The following is an 18,530-nucleotide window of genomic DNA, read 5'->3' on the forward strand; positions in this document are numbered from 1 at the left end:
ATTCTTACTTTGCACAAACTGGCAGGCTACTGAACGTAACCTGCCTACACGGCAGAGTCTGGCAAACTCCCCGTGGTGTCCCCAATATGCCAAATACCAGTAACAATGATGGGTCCCATTCTCCTAACCCTGAAAGAGCCTTGAATATGGCACTTTTTAAAATAATCTCAGGGCTAGGACAAAGGAGTCGTCACTGGGGCCTGCTCGAGGCAATCAATGAACAACAGGATGGTCCTGATCATTGTGATCGTGAAAAAACAAAACAAAACAAAACAAAAACCCTATCAGCTGAGAAATCAATACTGAATCAGTATCTATTCAACATAAGAGGGACAGAGGCCACTCCTCTGACTGCTTCCTTCCTGGGCTCCCCCGTCCCACTGGCTGGGCTCCAAGTCCCGTGCTCCGGTCCCATTTATGTGATCTTCACCTGTGAGTGAGGCACCCAAGGGATGCCCCCGGCTGAGGGGCACTGCGCTCGCGGGCAGAGGTGGGCACCAGGCTGTGCGAGGTGGGCACGGGGACGGGCGACTTACTTGAACTGGCAGAAGATGTCGGCGTACTCAGGCAGGATGCCACTGGCCTGCAGCACGGTCACGCGGAAGGTGAAGGCACTGCCCAGCTTCAAGTGGTGGCCAACCTCCTCCGAGAAGCCCTCCATCACCATCTTCCCGTCCAGCAGAGTACCGGACTTCAGATCTGGGGAGGCCAAAGGGACACACACGTGTCTGGACTGCATGTGCCTGGCCTCAGGGGAAGTAAGACGCCCCCCTCCCCGGCAAAGGACAGATGCGTCCCTCTTTGGACAGGGGCCCCGTTGGCGCCAGAGGTCTACGCACCTGGGTCGTGCACGCGGCTGAGCTCCTCGGGCGGAGAGAGGACGTCGGCACTCTGGCCCTGCCCTTCCACGATGCGGAGCTCCTCCAAGGACAGGCCCGAGCGTGTCATTGCCACGGAGGGGAAATCGCTCTGCGGACAGGGCGGGCGGGAGACGGTCAGGCAAGGGCAGCCCCCCCTCTACTCCCCCCCCCACTTCCCTCACTTCCAGACCAGTAACTGGAAACCGAGGGGGAACCTCCCGGGAAGGGATCAGGCGCCCGGCTGCCAAGGCAAGGGTCTCCCTCCCGACCTGCAGCGAGCGCTGGGGTCCAGGCAGAGAGGCTGCCTCCCCGGGCACATGGCCCCGAGCAACTTCCCGAGCTCTCACCTGATTGAAGTACTCGTTGTCAAAAGATATCTTAGCTGTCCCCGACTGCCGGATACCGGAGCCATAGTCCGGAGCCTCTTCGTCCGCTGGGCAGAGACAGAGAACAGAGAGGATGAGGCCCGGTGGGAAGGGTGACCCTCGGCCAAGTGGCTGACCAGCAGCAAAGCTGTGCGACCGGCAGCTCAGGAACACGAATGTGAGAGGAGAAGCCAGGAACAGGCCTTTCGCTCACGAAGAGGATCCGCGGGCCCGAGACCCAGCGATGCAGGGAGGATGTGAGCTCCGCAGGGCGCGGCCCTGGGCTGACTCCCCATCACCCTGTGCGGCTCGGAGGCCCCTGGGAACCACAGGGCTGGACAGCACCGCTTCCTTAGGCTCCTACACGGCCAGCCCCGGGGTGTGATCACAGGCTGGGTAGGCCCCTCCTCCAAAAAGCCAACAGGGACAACGGAGAAAGCAGCAGAAAAATCACACAGGCTGCTTCTGGTTCTCAAGAAAATTCACCAGCCATCTCATCTCCTGAGACCAGTTAAGTTTCGATTTTGATACTCCTCAAACGCCATTCGGAAACCCGGGAAATGAAATTTAATTTCATTTGGCAAAATCCTAGTCAATGAAACTCAACCAAATACTCGGAAATATCAGACAACACTGTGGGGACAAAATACCGGGGAAATGCCCCAATACTGGGGACGCTGTCACCGACTTTCCCCGAACCTGGAAAAAGGTCCTGACACAGTGTGGCATTTGAGAGACAGCAGGACGCCGCCGCCAAGACCTGGTCACATGCCTTCCTGGAGAGCAGGCTGGGGTCACGAAAAAAACGCCCAGGAGCAACATCCTGATCTTTCTCTAGGTTTCAACATGGTCGTCACACGAGGCCCCCAAAATACAGTCAAGACCCATGAGCTCAGGTGCCAGTGGCCTTCATGAAGAGAATCCCCAGAAGCTGCTCTTCATGCGTGAAGGATTCCCTTCAACCCATTTTCCCAAGAGGAGCAGAGTCCAGATCGGGCCCAGATCGGGCGGGGTCTACCCTGGGCACTGGGAACAAACGACGACTGCTCCAGGTTTTCTCCAGGTCGGGCAGACCCCAGTGCTGTGAGCAGGCATGTGCACGCACACACAAGCACAGGTGCAACACAACACGCATGTGCACACACAGGTGGAAGCAACACAACACACACGCAAAGGCGTGTGCATATGCACACACACATGCATGTGCACGCACACCCCAGGGACGTGCAGCCCCACAGACCGGCCTGCTGGGTCTCCGGGCCGCGTCCGGAGAGGAGGGTCACCTACCTGCAATGGCCTGGACCGCCACACGCAGGAAGCCCCGCACCTCGCCCTTCTCGCTGACCACGGCCACCCTGTGGATCAGCGGCACGGGGTACAGCAGGTTGCTCAGGTAAACGAACGCCCTGGAGATGGAGGCAGAGACGAGCCTGAGTGCCGGGAGGGGGAGAGCGGGGAGCGGGGTGGGGTTGGGGGACCCCTGCGCTGCCCCTGACTCCCCCGGGTGCCCCCTCCCCCTGCCGTCAGCCGCTCCGTCACAGAGGACACACAGGCAAATGCCTGGGAGAAGCCCTGGCTGACCAGAGAGAGGCCCAGGGACGCCCTGCGGCTCCTGAAGGGAGGGCCATGCATGCAGCAGGGGGTGACAGGAGGTCCCCAGGCTCGGGCAGGGAGAGGAAGCGCACCCGGGTTTGACCCTGCGCGTGAAGTACAGGGAACGGTTTCTTTCTTCCCAACAGAGGGGGGGAAGAAGGCAAGGAAATGGGACTGAAATTTAATCAGTAATGATAAAGGAGAGCTAGAGTCCCGGCAGGAGGGGCCCCTGGTTTATTCTGAAAGGTAACTCGTTTCTTCACTGCACGCAGACAAAGGAGCGGGAAGCGCTTCCCGGAGACTGTGTGGTCCCTGGGAGACGGCGTGGTCCCGGGAGGCTGCACGGCACCCGGGAGAGGGGCTGAGCCACAGAACTGCCTTTCCTGCTCGAATGCAAACGCTAATTCAGAAACGCACAGAAAAATAGTCAGACCTGACACGCTCCAGCTCGAAACAGCGAGCTTGTATTCTTTGTCTTATGGCCACTGATTTATATATGTGCTCTTGTGGACACCACGTCCAGCAGTGCTGGGTCCCCGGGGCCCCTCCAGGTGACGCTTGTGCTGGGGATGCTCAGGGGCGGTTGCAGTGCGGGGTAGGGTGAGGGGGGGGGAATGGGCTCTTCACTCACATCCCCAGCCCTGATTTTCTTTTTCAAAAGCGGTAAACATTGGTGATAACATGTTCATTCCAATGCATGAATGAATGAATGAATGAATGAGAAGTAGGCTCTAACTCCCACTGTCCCTCCTGCCTAGCATTTGCTATGCGTGAGCTCGCAACTACAGAAGGACACAGTGAACATGAGCGGGGGAAACTGAGTCTAAGTGAGCAGGGCAGCGAGACCTGTGGGAACAAAGAGAAAAGAAAAGACGATGGAGAGGATTAGGGGGGTTTCAACGCAAAGGGGGGGAACACAACTCAAAGGAGACGAGACACAAGCGAAACACAAACGTCCACAGCACCGTAGGCGCATAAATGAAACGAGGATGGAAGGTCCAACAGAAATCGGGCCGGGTGAGCCTGGAACCAGACCCCGCGGCATGGATTCCCTTTCAGTCGGCTCCGAGGCGTGCAAGGACGGGGCCAAACGTGAGCGCTGTGCCGTCGAGGCTTCTGGAAAGGGTGCCGCACGGCCTCGCACGGCTGACCCTCTGCTCTCGGGCTGGCCTTGGGCATTTCCCGGAGGTTCTGTTTCCCTGCAGGGCTGGCACGGCAGACCCTCTCCGCCTCTTCCCGGGTGCCAGCCGGACGGTTCCCCTGGAAGGCGCAGGCTGGGACAGCCGGAGCCCCTCAACTTCCTGGCCTGAGGCCCTCTGAGGACACTCCCCACCCCAGTCTTTTATTATTATCTTGTCTGGGGGCCACACCTGGCTCTACTCAGGGATCCCTCCTGGCAGGCTCGAGGGAACCTTACGGAGTGTTGGGGACTGAACCTGGGTTGGCCACGCGCGGGGCAAGCACCCTCCCTGGACTCTGGCCTCCCTCTGGTCAGTGTCATCTGTCGCCCTGCAGATGGGAAGCCAGGGAGGGTGGGATGTCACTGTATGCTGGGGTCCGGTATACTGATGAAATAAGTAACCTCATACGTAAGTGTCTGGCGAATGACTGCAGTTATGTGAGTGAGCAGGAAAACGATCTGTTTCTTATTAAAGAGAATTGGATGGCTTTCCCCAGAACGGGCTAACCAGAGGCGGGCAAGCAAAGCCATCCAGCTTTAGAGGAGGGTCACTTTCGGAGCCATCCTCACGAGAGAAATTAACCACACAGAACGTTTCGATTCCGACCAATGCTTAATTTGGACAATTACATTTTGATAACGATAAATCGAAAAATACGAAATATGTATTCGGGTGTCTTGACCCCCATTGTGACTCTGGGGGTGGGTGGGTGGGGTCTGGGTCGCACTCGGCAGTGCTCAGGGGCTCCTCCCGGGTCTGTGCTGGGAACCACAGGCGGTACCGGGTTGACCAGACCAGCAGCCTGCAGGCGAGCCCTCGCCGCCAGCACCGGCTCTAACACCGGAGCGGCTCAATGGAATTTTTGTTTGCTGGATTTTTAGCCACACCTGGCGGTGCTCAGGGCTCACTCTTGGCGAGCTCAGAAGACCACATGTGGGTCAGCAGTGTGCAAGGCCAGCGCCCTCTACGCCGGACTCTCACTCTGATCTCATCCTTCTGAAAGTTCCTGGGACACACCTGCTGGTGCTCAGGGCTTCCTCCTGCCTCTGCTCAGGGGCCCACCGGAGGTGTGAGGGACTGAACCAGGGTCAGCTGCATGCACGGTTTGAGTGCCTGATCCACTGCGCCCACTCTCTTAGCCCCCTTTGGAGTTTTTAAACAGGGACATTTAGAATTACTTGGCATTGTGAGAGTCCTCAGACCTTGGCCGAGCAGACTGAAAGAGAATAAGGATGGCAAAACAGAAGATGTACAGGGTCCATTAGCAGGAAGGTTTGCGAAGTTACGTAAAATGGAAAAAAACTTGGTTAACGGAAAGATCAAAAAAAAAAAACAACGTAATAATGATTCTAGCTACAGGAAGCATGTTCACGTCAGGTACTTTGGTCACAAAAGAATTCTTTTTGCCCCCTCTGAGCCCAGAAGGCTGGCTTAACTATTTTACAGTTCATTCTAAACTACGGGGGACACCTTGTGACATCCCCGCATGCGCCAGAGAACAGCAAAAGGGACAAGCTCTTTCCATCCCCACAGCAAAGGTCGCCAGAAGCAGCCAAGGCCGAGAAACAAAACCAACAGATGGAATTTCGGCAGGAACTGGAATTTCCCGTGAGTGCCTTGTAATTGCGCTCGAGGCCAAGGGCAGGAGGCCCTGATGCTGGTACGCACACAGTGGTGCTGGTCAGGGAGGGCCAGAGAGAACTGCAGTCACGCACCGGAAGGCAGCTCGAGCCTGAACAGACCACTGCCAGGGGTTCCCGCGTCCCTCAGTGCTTTGGTGCCTGGCTAAGATCTAAAGAATCTGGGAATTCGGACAAACGAAAAGGCCCATCATTGCCAAGCCACGGCTACATAAATGTTTCCTCTGAAGACTAAAGTTGAGGCAAAGGTGTGTGTGTGTGTGTGTGTGTGTGTGTGTGTGTGTGTGTTCGAGTAAGTGCAGCGCTGGGGATTTGATCCAGGCTCACTCGGAGGCATGCAAGCACTTCAATCCCTGGACTATCTCTCTAGCCCACTCTGTATCTACTATTTGGGGTGGGTGTTTTTTGTGGGGGGTGGTGTTTTGAGGTCACACCCAGTGACGCTCAGGGCTGACTCCTGGCTCTGTGCTCAGGGATCTCTTCTGGTGGGCTTGAGGGACTATAAGGGGTGCCCGGGACAGAACCAGGTCAGCCATGTGCAAGAGCCTACCCACTGCACGGTACTATCTCTCCAACCCCTATACCTACTCTTCAGTGTGCCCGGGTGGGGCCAGAGAGACAGCGTGGAAGACAGTGCTTGTCCTGTATGCAGCCCACCTGGGTTTCATTCCTGGCACTGCATAAGATGCCTGGAGAACCAACCAGGAGTGATCTCTGAGTACAGAGCTAGGTGTAAGCCCCGAGCACTGCTGGGAATGGGCTACCCTCCCAGCGTCCCCCAAAGTGATAGAGTTACAATGAATGAAACTAGAGAAGAAAATACACGTATCTCAACCAATGAATTTCTACCTGAAGTGGGGTTCTGATGTAAGTTCTCCGTACCACTGAATCAAAAACAAACAATCTGCGCAAAACTCTTGGGCCACACCCGGCAGTGCTCCGGGCTCACTTCCGGCTCTGTGCTCAGGGAGCCGTGTGTGGTACGGGAACCCGGGTCAGCTGGGCACAAGGCAAGCGCCGTCCCCTGCACAGCTCCCCGACTCCTGGGCACACGTCCTCCCCGAGGCACCTGCTGTGCGAGTGGGAATGACAGAACAAAATTGTCCTTCGGGTTCTTTTTCTTCCCACCTAACTACCTACTGGCCTCAGCCCGGGTCAGTGAGGAGGCCGGGCACAAGCCCCTCCTGTCCCTCTGCTCAGCGCTCTTCCCATCATGCCACCTAGCGTGTCGCAGCTCAGCCTCATGGTGCCATGGGGCAGAACACGAGGGTGCAGTGTTCGAAACCGCAGCCGACCCACGTTGTCCTCCAGAACAGGACGGAAGGGCTCCGGCTGGTTGGCTGTGTTTGGGAGCCACACCCAGCTGTGCTCAGGGCTGACTCCCGGCTCTGTGCTCAGGGACCACCCCTACTGGGCTTGGGAGACCTTCTGGGGTGCTCAGGATTGAACCTGAGTCTGCCACATGCAAGGCGAGGACCCTACCCACTGGACTATGGCTCTAGTCCATGGATGGAAGGAATCTGGAGGAAATACAGACAACTATCAAATAAGGTTCTGGGGTCTCCTAAAATCACCTTCCTCAATGTTAACATAAGGCAGCTTTTCTGAAAAAAAAAAAAAAATCTAAGGGTTTACTCTTGGCAATATGTCAACAGAAAACAATATTCATTGTTCATAATCGTATGTATGAACAATGTTCTGACAATAACAAACAAATAACCCTTTGCCATTATAAAAACAAAACTATCTCATGTCTCTGGGCTTCGCATTTTTTTTTTTGATCACACCAGTGGTACTCTGGGCTCACTCCTCGCTCTGAGCTCGGGCATCTCTTCTGGTGGGTTCTGGGGACCATATGGGGTGCCAAGGATGCAAGTAGGCTGGCCACATGCAAGAAAAATGCCTTACTTGCTGTCCTGTTACTCTGGCCTGAGTCCTGGTCGTACTGAGGCTTTCAATCACCTGTCACAGAGTGTCCCCTCCTGTTTCTACAGTGGGGCACACCTTCCGGTCACTTCCTGAGCTCTCCCTGGTGGCCGGGACGTGAACATGAGCTCTGCTTTAGAATACTTGACACTGGACATCCAACACTCTAAATATTGGAAGTCCTCTTGATCAGAAGACTTACTGCCCTTTAGTATCTGTCTAATCTGGGCTTCTCCATCTAACAGTGACAATATTTTTAAAGCACTGTGTTAAATTTACTACCTTAAAGCCTAGACTAAATTCTATGAGCACTGTGCTGATCCTGGCCGACACAGACACCAGTATTGGATTCTGTGCCCCAGTGTGGGACCCTGTACCTCAGTGTCAGACCCTATACCCCAGTACTGGACTCTGTGCCCCAGTACTGGAACTCGTGCATGAGTGGGGTGCTGCCTCCAGATGGGGCGGGGACAATGCCGCCCTCAGTCTGAACAAGACGGTTTCAGAGCTGCCTCATGGAGCAATGGACAAATATCCATTGTTGGTGTTGTCAACAGAAAATTTCATGAAATTCATGGTAAATGAATTTACACTTGGTGAAATGATGGCAGAAGCCAGCGGTCCCCAGGCAGCTTAGTGAAATGGCCAGAGGCATCATTTATAGGGACAAAACTGGATGTTCTGATGCTCTTGACTGTTTCGAATCATGACCAAGCAAAACTTAAACTAAGTGTTTTGCTTGGACTCCGGCTTCGGGTCTCGACTGCGAGGACCTTCCCCTGGACAACATGGGGCCCAAACACGCTAAGGGTGACAGTGGATCCCCTCTGGCACTGGCCCTCCTCAGGAGGCTCCCTCTGACCAGCATCTTAGCCAGCTGCGGCCAGCGGTCCTCGAAACGGGCGTTTAGAGCATTCGGAGCAAGAGCTGGTCCCTTTTGGCCGTTCTCACGATCGCCTCACCAACCTTCCCACTAAAATGAACCAAGGGGACCGGTCGTAGAACGGGTCGTGCCCGTCACTGAAGAGGTCTGATCCCTCCTCCGTGCCCACGTCAGAGCCGGTGTCATCCACGAACGCCTCATCATCAAAATCCTCCATGGCGTCCTGCTGCTCGTCAGCCAGCTCCGTGATGTCGGAATCGGCCGTGGAAAAAGTGGGGGAGGGCGTGCGGTCGGCAAGGCGCTCATTCACACAGCCGTGGAAAATGGGGGAGCTGGACGGCGGGGGCGACATGGAGCGACAGAGCCGGGGAGAGAGAAGAGTCGGTTAGACAGGAAGCTGCAGTGCAGGCGCCGGACGGAACCCGCCGGAGTCACGCCACAGGAGCGAGGGAAAAGGCGGAAGGGCGAAGTCAGCCAAAACCGTCGGGGTCGGGGGCAAGGGAACGAGAAGGATCCTTCGAATCAGAAAAGCCAGAGACACACATGAGTGGAAGGAAGCCCCGGGGAACGGCGGGCCGGGGACCGCTCCAGTCCCACTGTGCGAGAGCTCAGGGGACACCGGACGGCGTGGAGCCTTTATTCTAGTTCCATGCCACCAGAAATAGGAAACAAAATCAATGAAACGGGCGTGGCGAAGTATGGATGTGATGTACTGGAGGAATCCGCGTTCGGCCGGGCCCTCTCTTCAAAAATAGAGGGGGGCAGAGCAGAGTGCCTCGACTGGGCTCTCTCCCGAGGCCTCGCCCTCTCCTGCCTCCAGCCTTGGAAAAATATGTCAGGAAGTCTGCACAATTACAAAGGAGTTCAAACCCTGACACAGTCGAGCTCCAAACGCTGTTCCTCGAATTCCAAGAACTTGGCCCAGTAGAGACTCAGGGAAGGACCCGTGCTCTCAACATGGTGCCGAAGTGGGTGACCAGGCAGGTGAACCCACCCGGCAGAGCCTCGGCGAGTCACGGGGTCGAAGTCACACCCTGAGTCTGAACTGTGCAGACACAGGTACGGGCTCTTTCTCTTTGAATCTGTTCTGTCCATCTCCGGTATTTTGTTCTCATTGTTTGTGGGTCATGCCCCGCAGAGCTCAGGGGACCATATGGGATGACAGGGATGGAACCTGGGTGCCAGGCCAACACCCTCCCCGCTGTACTATTGCTCTGGCCGCTCCCAGACAGACAGGGAGGCTGCCAATTTCTCGGCTGGAAGGCAGAGACTTAGGCTAGGGGAAGGAACCCGGAGGGAATACACCCAAGTGACAACCTGGCTGTGTCTGAGTGGCTGATTACAGGTGGGACCTTTATACTTTTTCTTTCAACAATCTGTGACATCTGCGGAGGTTTTGAACAAAATCAAAGCATTTATCATTTGGAAGGAGGCAGCAACCACGCCGCGCCGTACCTCCCAACAAGCTTGAACCAGTGGAAGCGATCGTAGAACGGGTCACTGCCGGTCAGAGTGGCTTCGCTGTCGTCCTGGCCACTGGACGCCATCTCCCCTGCCCGGTCATACATCTCCCGCATCAGGTCCAGCCTCTGCCTGGAGAGGAAGCAACAGTGTGATGGCTGTAGGCCGTGGGGGTGCGACAGAGTAGGCTTTAGGAGGATCTTCCAGAGAAGATAAAGTGAGGGTAGGGGGCAGGGCTCCAATCCAGCACCGAAACTTGGTGCTAAACTTGGTCCCCAGTACAAAACACGCAGATACACACACACACACACACACACACACACACGTGTGCGCACACACACACGTGAGAGAATGGAGGCCACAGCATCTCTCAGAAACCGAGACACAGCATCCAAGGCATCTGGAGAAGAATGTCAAACGTCTGCCATGACCTCCTGCCCTCTACCAAACCAGAGGAGACATCGCTCAGTGGCTTATGACATTTTGAATGTGTCAGACGGTGGGAAACCCTCATCGGGCTGAGGTGAGGGAGCCACCTGCTATCAGCGATCATCGCGATACTCTGGAAGTGACGGTGATGAACCCCAGAGGCGAACAGAGTTCGTGAGCTCGTAATAGTTACAATTTTTTTCTTTTTTTTTGCTTTTTGGGTCACACCCGGCGGTGCACAGGGGTTACTCCTGGCTCTGCATTCAGGAGTTACTGCTGGCGGTACTCAGGGGACCATATGGGATGCTGGGAATCGAATCCGGGTTGGCGGCGTGCAAGGCAAACGCCCTACCCGCTGTGCTATCGCTCCAGCCCCAATAGTTACAATTTTTAAGAAATTGGCTGGAGAAGAGTGTACGGAGGAGAAGGAGAGAGAAAGAAAGGAATTAGCGGGGCGGAAAGTAGATGAGAAAGTCGGTAAGGGGGGAGCAGGGGTCGGGGCCCCAGTGTACAGGTGATGTGGGGCAGAGGGTCACTTTCTGCCCAGACCACAGGCCTGGCGACACTGGAAACACAAGCTCCAAACTGCAACCCTCAAAATGTGCCTGTCCAGGTGCGGCCTTGGGTGGGGGGCAGGGGCGAGGGAACAGGGGTGCCCTCGGGGTACCTGGTGGAGAGGAGTTGACACCGGTGATGAGACTGTGCCAGACCATTATATGTCTAAACTCAACTATCATAACTTTGTAAGTCACTGGTTTTGTGTGTGTGTGTGTGTGTGTGTGTGTGTGTGTATTTGTGTATGTGTGTGTTGGGGGGGCACACTTGACGATGCTCAGAGCTTACTTCTGACTCCTGGATTTACTCCTGGAGGTGCTCAGGGGATGACTTGGGGTACCCTTTCCACTAGACTCTCTCTGAAATTTTAATATAAATTTTTTTTTCTTAATTGGGTGAATTGATAGTACAGCGGGCAAGACACTTGTGTTGCATGTGGCTAACCGGGGTTCAACCCCATGTGGACCCCCAAGCACTGCCAGGAGTGACCCCTGAGCAGGGTGAGAGTAAGCCCTGAGCACTGCCAGGTGAGGTCCAAACCCAAAACCCAACCAATCGACACCGGGATGGGTCTGAGGAGGAAGCTGGAGCGTTCCCCCTGGCTGTGCCTGAGAGCCCAGGGCTGCTGCAGGTGACGCTCAACCCGGCGATGCCAGGCCAGGGTGAGGAGCTGCTCGGGCACCGGGGCTTCCCTAGGGATGGAACTTGGATGCAAGCTGTCCGGCCCAACCCTTGCGCTATCTACTCAGCCCCAAGGTTCAACACTTAACACAGGGCTAGGGAGGCTCTGAGCCCTCTCTGTGGGGAAGAAGGGCTGTTTGGAGGCGGCTTCACGTCGAGGAAGTGGACGGGAGTCATCATTACTGCCAGCAGCGGCGTTCAGAAGCCCCAGAGCAGGGGCAGACAGAGCGAGGACAGGTGAAGTGGGAGGGGTGACTTTCCCAGAGCAAACGGCGCTTTTAGCAACAACGTCGGTTCCATACATACTTGAGCTTCTCCAGGGACCAGTAATGGGTCGCTCCGTTCTTCAGGTCCTGGACCTCCACGGCCACCACCGTGCGGGGGAAGGGTCTCTCCTCGTGGGCTTTCTCCATCTCGCTGGGAAGCAGCTCGGGGGGCAACGGGGAGTACAGCGTGTCTGTGAGCAGCACGAACTGGAACTGGACCTGAGGGAAAGAGGGAGACGCAGGCTAGGACCCCATTGACCCCCTGCGGCCCCCGGCCCGGTCACTCCCGCAGGGGAGTCAAACGGCCACTGGGGCAGTGTGGGGGCGGTCCTTTGTATTTCAGCAGCCAAGTTATTTTCTAGAAAGAAGGCACTGGCACTGGAGTTATAGTGGAAAGGACGCGGGTCCAATGTAGCGCCCGCCCCCAAGAAATGCGGGGATTAGCTGGCAACGGTGACGTCCCGTCCGCATTAACACCCGAGGGTAGCCCCGACTTTCCAGCCAGCTGGGTGAGGCTTTGCCCTCCTCGCCTGACATTTGGGTCTTTGCATTTGTGTAACATAAAATCCCAACAAAATCGCTTATCACGGAGCGGAGACTTTGCAGAATTCCTCCTGTCGGAGAGGCTACCTCCTTCTCCCGAGTGAGAGGGGGTGGAAACGTGGCCTTATCCCCAAGCTCAAACCGAGAGGAACACCGTTCAGAGCGCGTGTGGGTGCTCTGTTCGGATTTACTTCTTGCTCCCACCCTACGTTTTCACTGACAAACATTAACTGAATTCCTGGTACAGCAATGAGGAAAAAAAAAAAGTCCCTGTGTCCATTTATTTATTTATTTTTTAATTTCCATTTATTTTTTGCTTTTTTGGGTCACACCCGGTGATGCCCCCCAAGGGTTACTCTTGGCTCTGCACTCAGGAATCACTTCTGGTGGTGCTCGGGGACCCTATGGGACGCCGGGCATCAAACCCAGGTTGACTGCAGGCAAGGCCGGTGCCCTGCCTGCTGCACTATCGCTCGGACCCCCGGTGTCTACTGAGTCTCCAGCAGAAGCGGAGCAGCCGACCGTCACAACACGGGGTGGGCTGCTGAGATTCTGGACAAAAATGGCATCTGAGCCCACTGAGGAGAAATCTGGATGATCGAGAAATGGGTAAAAGGTAAAACTCCTAACAACGGATGTGATATTTTTGGTGGTTTTTGAGCCACATCTGGTGGCGCTCAGGACTTACTCCTGGTCCTGTGCTCACAGAACTGCAGACGGACTCGGGCTGGCTGCGTGCAGGGCCAGGGCCTCACCAGCATGTCCACCATGAGGAAACTGGGAGCCCAGGGGGACAGTACGAGGGGTCAGGATCCTGGTTCAGTCCCCAGAACCGCAGATGGTCCCTGAACATTGCCAGGGGTTATTCCTGAGTCAGCGATAGTTCCAGGTCATGGCAAGGCAGAGCCCAAACAACAACGAACGGAAACTGGGGCTGGGCGAGGGTGCAGCCAGGAGGGGTCCTGACCCGCATGCCCTCGGCCCCTCACACCTACACAGAGCAGGAAACAGCCTCTGCCAGCACTGGGGCTGTCCCCCCCAAAAATGAACTCAGGGGGCCGGGGAGACAGTGCAGCGGGGAGGGAGACTACCTTGCGCGTAGCAGACCCGGGTTCGATGGCGGCATCCCTGACGGTGCCCTGAGCAGTGCCAGGAGTGATCCCTGAGCACAGAGCGGCGCTGTGTGGCCCGAAGACCAACACAAAAAAAGACACCATGAATTTCAGGGAATCAGCCCCATTCCTGCCTTCCATCACGGTGAGGCAGCATTCAGTGCTGGGAGCCAGGCCTGAGGCTGAGACCTTCCTACGGAGGGGACCTGGAGGGCCGGGAGACGTGGCCACGGGAGCAAAGTCCCGTGTCCCACCCCAGAACGCGATCACTGACAGAGGGAAGAGACGAGGAGGGCAGAGGGCGGAGCGGCTGTCTGGGCACAGGAACACACACGTCCACAGCACAGAGCCCCCTCTCGGGATCCGCTGGGGGAATTTTTTGTGGGAAAGAGTTCAAAGGGCTTGGAGTGCACATGTATGGTCAGAAAACAAAGAGAAAATCAAGATTTTCAATAAGCCAAGAGAAGCGGTTTTCTTGTTTTTATTTTATTTTTTGGCTTTTTGGGTCACACCCGGCGATGCTCAGGGGTTACTCCTGGCTCTGCACTTAGGAATCATCCCTGGCGGTGCTCAGGGGACCATATGGGATGCTGGGAACCGAACCCGGGTCGGCCGTGTGCAAGGCAAACGCCCTACCCGCTGTGCTTTCACTCCAGCCCCAAGAAGCAGTTTTCAACGAGTACATTTCTTTAGCTCTTATCAGGGTTAGAACAGCCTTGGGACAAGAGCGAGTGAGCCCTGAGCACAGAGTCAGGAGTCTGGCCTGAGCACTGCGCCAGGAGTCCGTCCTGAGTACCGAGCCAGGAGCCTGGCCTGAGCACCGAGCCAGGAGTCTGGCCTGAGCACTGCTGGCCGTGGCCCCCACACAGAAACAAAACAATCAACAACAGCAAAGATGAGAGTGTTCCTTATAAAGTAAGCTACAGAACAAGTAATGCCAAATTTTCACTGAATCAATATTCGATGGGGCCCTCCCCCTGCCGGCCCCTGGGAGGACACACATGGCGGCATGCATGCACCTGCCACACAGTGGGACCCAGCGCAGGTCCCGGGGAGATCCACCCCTCCACCCGCTTACCTTCTTCTTCAGCTCCACGCTGATGGCGTTGGCCTCCTTCAGGTAAACGGCATTGCCCCAGAGCAAGTCCCGCAGAGACGTGAACTGGTGGGCCTTCCACTTCCGGAAGGCCCACTGGGCCAGCTCGAACTCGTGCTGTGTCCACGGCACTGGGGGAACACGGGCGACATTTCAGTGTGACTGCGTGACTCTGCGGAACCCTCGGCCTCCTCGCTTTGGTCACGTCACATCTAGTTCTGTACTAGCTCGTCTCCCTTCAGAGGCCAGGGCAGTTTTGTTTTCGGGTTCCTAAGTTCTGCTGGTTTTATGAAAGACACAGGCGCTTTCCAGGGAGCCTTTCACAGACGATCCTCCTGTCGTTCAACTAGCACCAACCAGCCCGGCCACGCCTCAGGCAACGGCCTTAGGAACCCCCTGTGAGAGAGAACTAATGAACTTTTGTTGTTGCTGTTGTTTGCTTTTTGGGTCACACCTGGCAATGCACAGGAATTACGTTTGGTGGCACTCGGGGGACCATATGGGATGCTGGGAATCGAACCCAGGTCAGCTGCGTGCAGAGCAAATGCCCTCCCTGCTGTGCTATTGCTCCAGCCCCCAAATGGAACGGACTTTTATTGACCCGCTTTCTGACCATTCCATTTGCCTGTGTGCTGCAATATGCAACAGGAAGTGGACTTGTCTGGCTTGGTAAGGGGACAGGCTGGGGGGACAGCGGGTGGGAAGTTGGGGATATCTGATGGAGGGAGGGTCGCACTGGTGGTGCAACTGGTGCGGGACCACTGCACGTCTGAAGCATGTCTGTATTATGAACAGCTTGGTCAATCACGGTGTATTAATAACAAATGACAATAAGTCTTATTGCTTATTGATTGGGTTCTGGGCCTCAGCGGGCTCCAGGTGCTGGCCTGGCTGTATGTGTCTGAGAGCGCCATGCTGGGCCTGGCCACGTGGGCTGTTTATCTAGAACAGTCTATCACAAGCTGAGAGACAGTTCAAAGGGCCGAGTCCAAGCTCCGCATGGAGGAGACCCAGGCCAGGCCCAGCAGTATCTGGCCCTCAAGAACCACTCGAGTGAGGAGACGAGAAGAACCAGAAAGTGCAGACTGCGGGCCAAGGCCCCCGTCCGGCCAGGAAACACATATCAAGCAGTGTGTTTCTCTCTCTCCTTGGTTTCTGTTTTTGGGCCACACCCGACAATCCTCAGGGGTTACTGCTGGCTCTGCAAGTAGGAATCACTCCTGGCAGGATCAGGGGACCAGATGGGATGCCGGGCATCGAACCCAGGTCAGCCACGTGCAAGGCAAACGCCCTCCCCACTGTGCTATCGCTCCAGCCCCTGGATCTCTCTTTTTTAAAAGTTGTATCTCTAAGGTGTGGCTTATAATAAAATCCTTAGTGTAGTATACAACTTCACATAGACATTCTACAGGGGAAAAGGGGTACATATAATAATATAAAATCAGGAATTCCTGCAAAGTTCATCTGAAGCTCTGGCGTTACCCAGATAATAGAGGGAAATAAAAAGTGAGGAATCTAATTTCGTGGTTTAAGGCAATAACGAAGGCCCAGGTTCAGCTAAGGAATTCTAGAAAACCAAAGAGAAGTGGGCATGTCTGAGCATGGTGATCGGAAATCTGCTACAAGTAACGAAGTGTGTGTGCTGACACAGCTTATTAGTGACCTTCATATTACAGAAACAAGAAGTGAAACGTAAATGCCCAGGGGAGTTAAATCAAAACTGAGCTCAGAAATCTTGTATTTTGGGCTCTCTGCCATACTCCACCTCACAGAATATAGCTTAGATTTTTAGCACTGAGCACCTCTGAAATCATGATTCAATGAGATTTATTTTAAAATGATTATTATTTTGAAAATTAATGAAAATTATTCGATAGCACAGCGGTAGGGCGTTTGCCTCACACGCAGCCAACATGGCCGACCCGAGTTCGATTCCTCGGCCCCTCTCGGAGGGCCCGGCTGTGGGAAGCCAAGAGCCCTCTCATAGACCCTGGCCGTGGTTCCCATGCTAAGAAGTGCTTGGGACAGACATTGGTGACAGTCTTCCAGGACTTCCTGATCTCAGTGAATGCCTGATCTATAGCAAGCAACATCAGGCTGACAGTTAGCTCATCTGGCCTTATCTATGGCTACCTTGAATGTTAGGTAACGCTCTTGTTGCTGACCTGACCATACATGGTTATACTGCTTCTGCTCCTGACTGAGCTGCCTGGACCCTATATAAACAGCCTGTAGCCCCCAATAAAGTCTGTCCCTTTTTCTCTCTGTTCTAAACTGTACTCTGTCTCTTGTGTTCATTCGGTCGGTCCTTCCCTGCACCTACGGATCCTAGGGCCACCTCTGCGGGCCGGAGAGTGGTTTGCGGGCCCTCCGCACCCGGCAAGCTCCCGAGAGTATCTCGCCCGCACGGCAGAGCCTGGCAAGCTCCCCATGACGTATTCGATATGCCAAACACAGTAACAAGAAGTCTCCAATGGAGACGTTACTGGGCCCGCTCGAGCAAATCGACGAACAACGGGAGGGCCTTTACCTTTACCTTTATTATTATTATTATTATTATCGTATTATTGCCCATACAGCAAAGCCTGGGAAGCTACCCGTGACATATTCGATATGCCAAAAACAGTAACAAGTCTCACAATGGAGACGTTATTGGTGCCTGCTCGAGCAAATCTATGAGCAACAGGAGGACAGTGCTACAGTGCTATTATTATTATTATTATTATTATTATTGGGCTGGAGCGATAGCACAGCGGGTAGGGCGTTCGCCTTACAAGTGGCCAACATGGCCGACCCGAGTTCGATTCCTCCGCCCCTCTCGGAGAGCCCGGCAAGCTACCGAGAGTATTCGATATGCCAGACACAGTAACAACAAAGTCTCCAATGGAGACGTTACTGGGCCCGCTCGAGCAAATCGACGATCAACGGGAGGGCCTTTACCTTTACCTTACCTTTATTATTATTATTATTATTTCTTGGGGTGGTGGTGCTGCATCAAACCCAACTGTGGTTGCCCCAGATGAAGCTGGCGGGGGGATCATATGTGCTTCTGGGGACTGAACCTGGGTCAGCTGCCAAAAAGGCAAGCACCTTACCTGCTCTACGATGGCTCCAGCCCTCAACTGGCTATAAACGTCAGTAACCAGGAGGGTCAACTAATGATCGACTCAATCTCCATCACCAGAGAACGTCACATGCGGTAATACAGATCTAAGAAACAGGCCGTTTCCGCCTTTGCACTTCACCTTCTTCTTCCTCTTCTTCCTCCTCGGTGGTCTCTGCGGCGAGCGACCGGGTCTCCACCTGCTTCTGCAAGGCCTGCAGTTTGCTCTCGTAGTCCTGAGTGACGAGGAGGGAGGTCACGTGGAGGAGAAGGGAGTCAGAGAGGAGACAGAAGTGAAAACACATCAGGACCGTGTGGAAGCAGGAGGTAAGACAGAGGGAGAGAGACAGGCAGGAAGCAGCCACGGAGAGACGGACGTCAGAGAAACCCTCCGAGACAAACCCCCACGAAGCCGGGGCTGGGGGAGGCTCGCAGGCCGGACAGCAGGCTCTGCAGGGACCGGTCACCTGTCCCCCCACCTCCGAAGGCGCACACAGACACGGACCCCAGCACAGGGGCGAGGCTGCCGCTCGCCTGGCTGGGCAGGGCCCGGCAGGTGGCAAGCCTCTCGGGTTCATCCTTGGCACGGCAGACCCCACACCCGCCCCACAGTGCTGACTGGGGTTCTGGGGTCCCAAGTACGGCAAGGAGTGCCCCCCACCACCGACAAACCACCACCCCACAAAGCACACAAGATGATGTGCACCAAATACGTGCAATCGAAGTGTAAGTTCGGCTGCAATCCCTCTCTACTCCTCTGACTCAGGGGTCTTTGGGGGGCTGCAGATAGAGCCCAGCCGTAGGGAGTCTGTTTTGTGCGGACCAGGCCCTGGGCT

The 18,530-nt window shown here is 55.3% G+C and overlaps 1 protein-coding gene across 9 annotated transcripts in view; it reads right to left on the reverse strand.

Annotated features, from left to right (window-relative positions):
- Positions 1 to 18,530, reverse strand: part of KIF1B (kinesin family member 1B) — a 129,287-nt gene that overhangs the window by 30,332 nt on the left and 80,425 nt on the right. For 5 of the 9 annotated variants that reach the window (XM_056110967.1, XM_056110963.1, XM_056110965.1 and 2 more), the window contains 9 exons: positions 17,837 to 17,930; positions 14,574 to 14,722; positions 11,881 to 12,059; positions 9,904 to 10,041; positions 8,532 to 8,780; positions 2,513 to 2,631; positions 1,208 to 1,293; positions 840 to 969; positions 537 to 699 (listed from right to left, as the gene is read on the reverse strand). In XM_056110967.1, coding sequence (XP_055966942.1) covers positions 537 to 699; positions 840 to 969; positions 1,208 to 1,293; positions 2,513 to 2,631; positions 8,532 to 8,780; positions 9,904 to 10,041; positions 11,881 to 12,059; positions 14,574 to 14,722; positions 17,837 to 17,930 — 1,307 coding nt within the window. The remainder of the gene's footprint in view (positions 1 to 536; positions 700 to 839; positions 970 to 1,207; positions 1,294 to 2,512; positions 2,632 to 8,531; positions 8,781 to 9,903; positions 10,042 to 11,880; positions 12,060 to 14,573; positions 14,723 to 17,836; positions 17,931 to 18,530) is intronic. The other 4 variants (XM_056110971.1, XM_056110970.1, XM_056110969.1 and 1 more) reach the window with 1 other exon arrangement.

The sequence above is a fragment of the Sorex fumeus genome, unplaced genomic scaffold (assembly GCF_029834395.1).
Source record: "Sorex fumeus unplaced genomic scaffold, SorFum_2.1 ptg000011l, whole genome shotgun sequence".
Lineage (NCBI taxonomy): Eukaryota > Metazoa > Chordata > Mammalia > Eulipotyphla > Soricidae > Sorex > Sorex fumeus.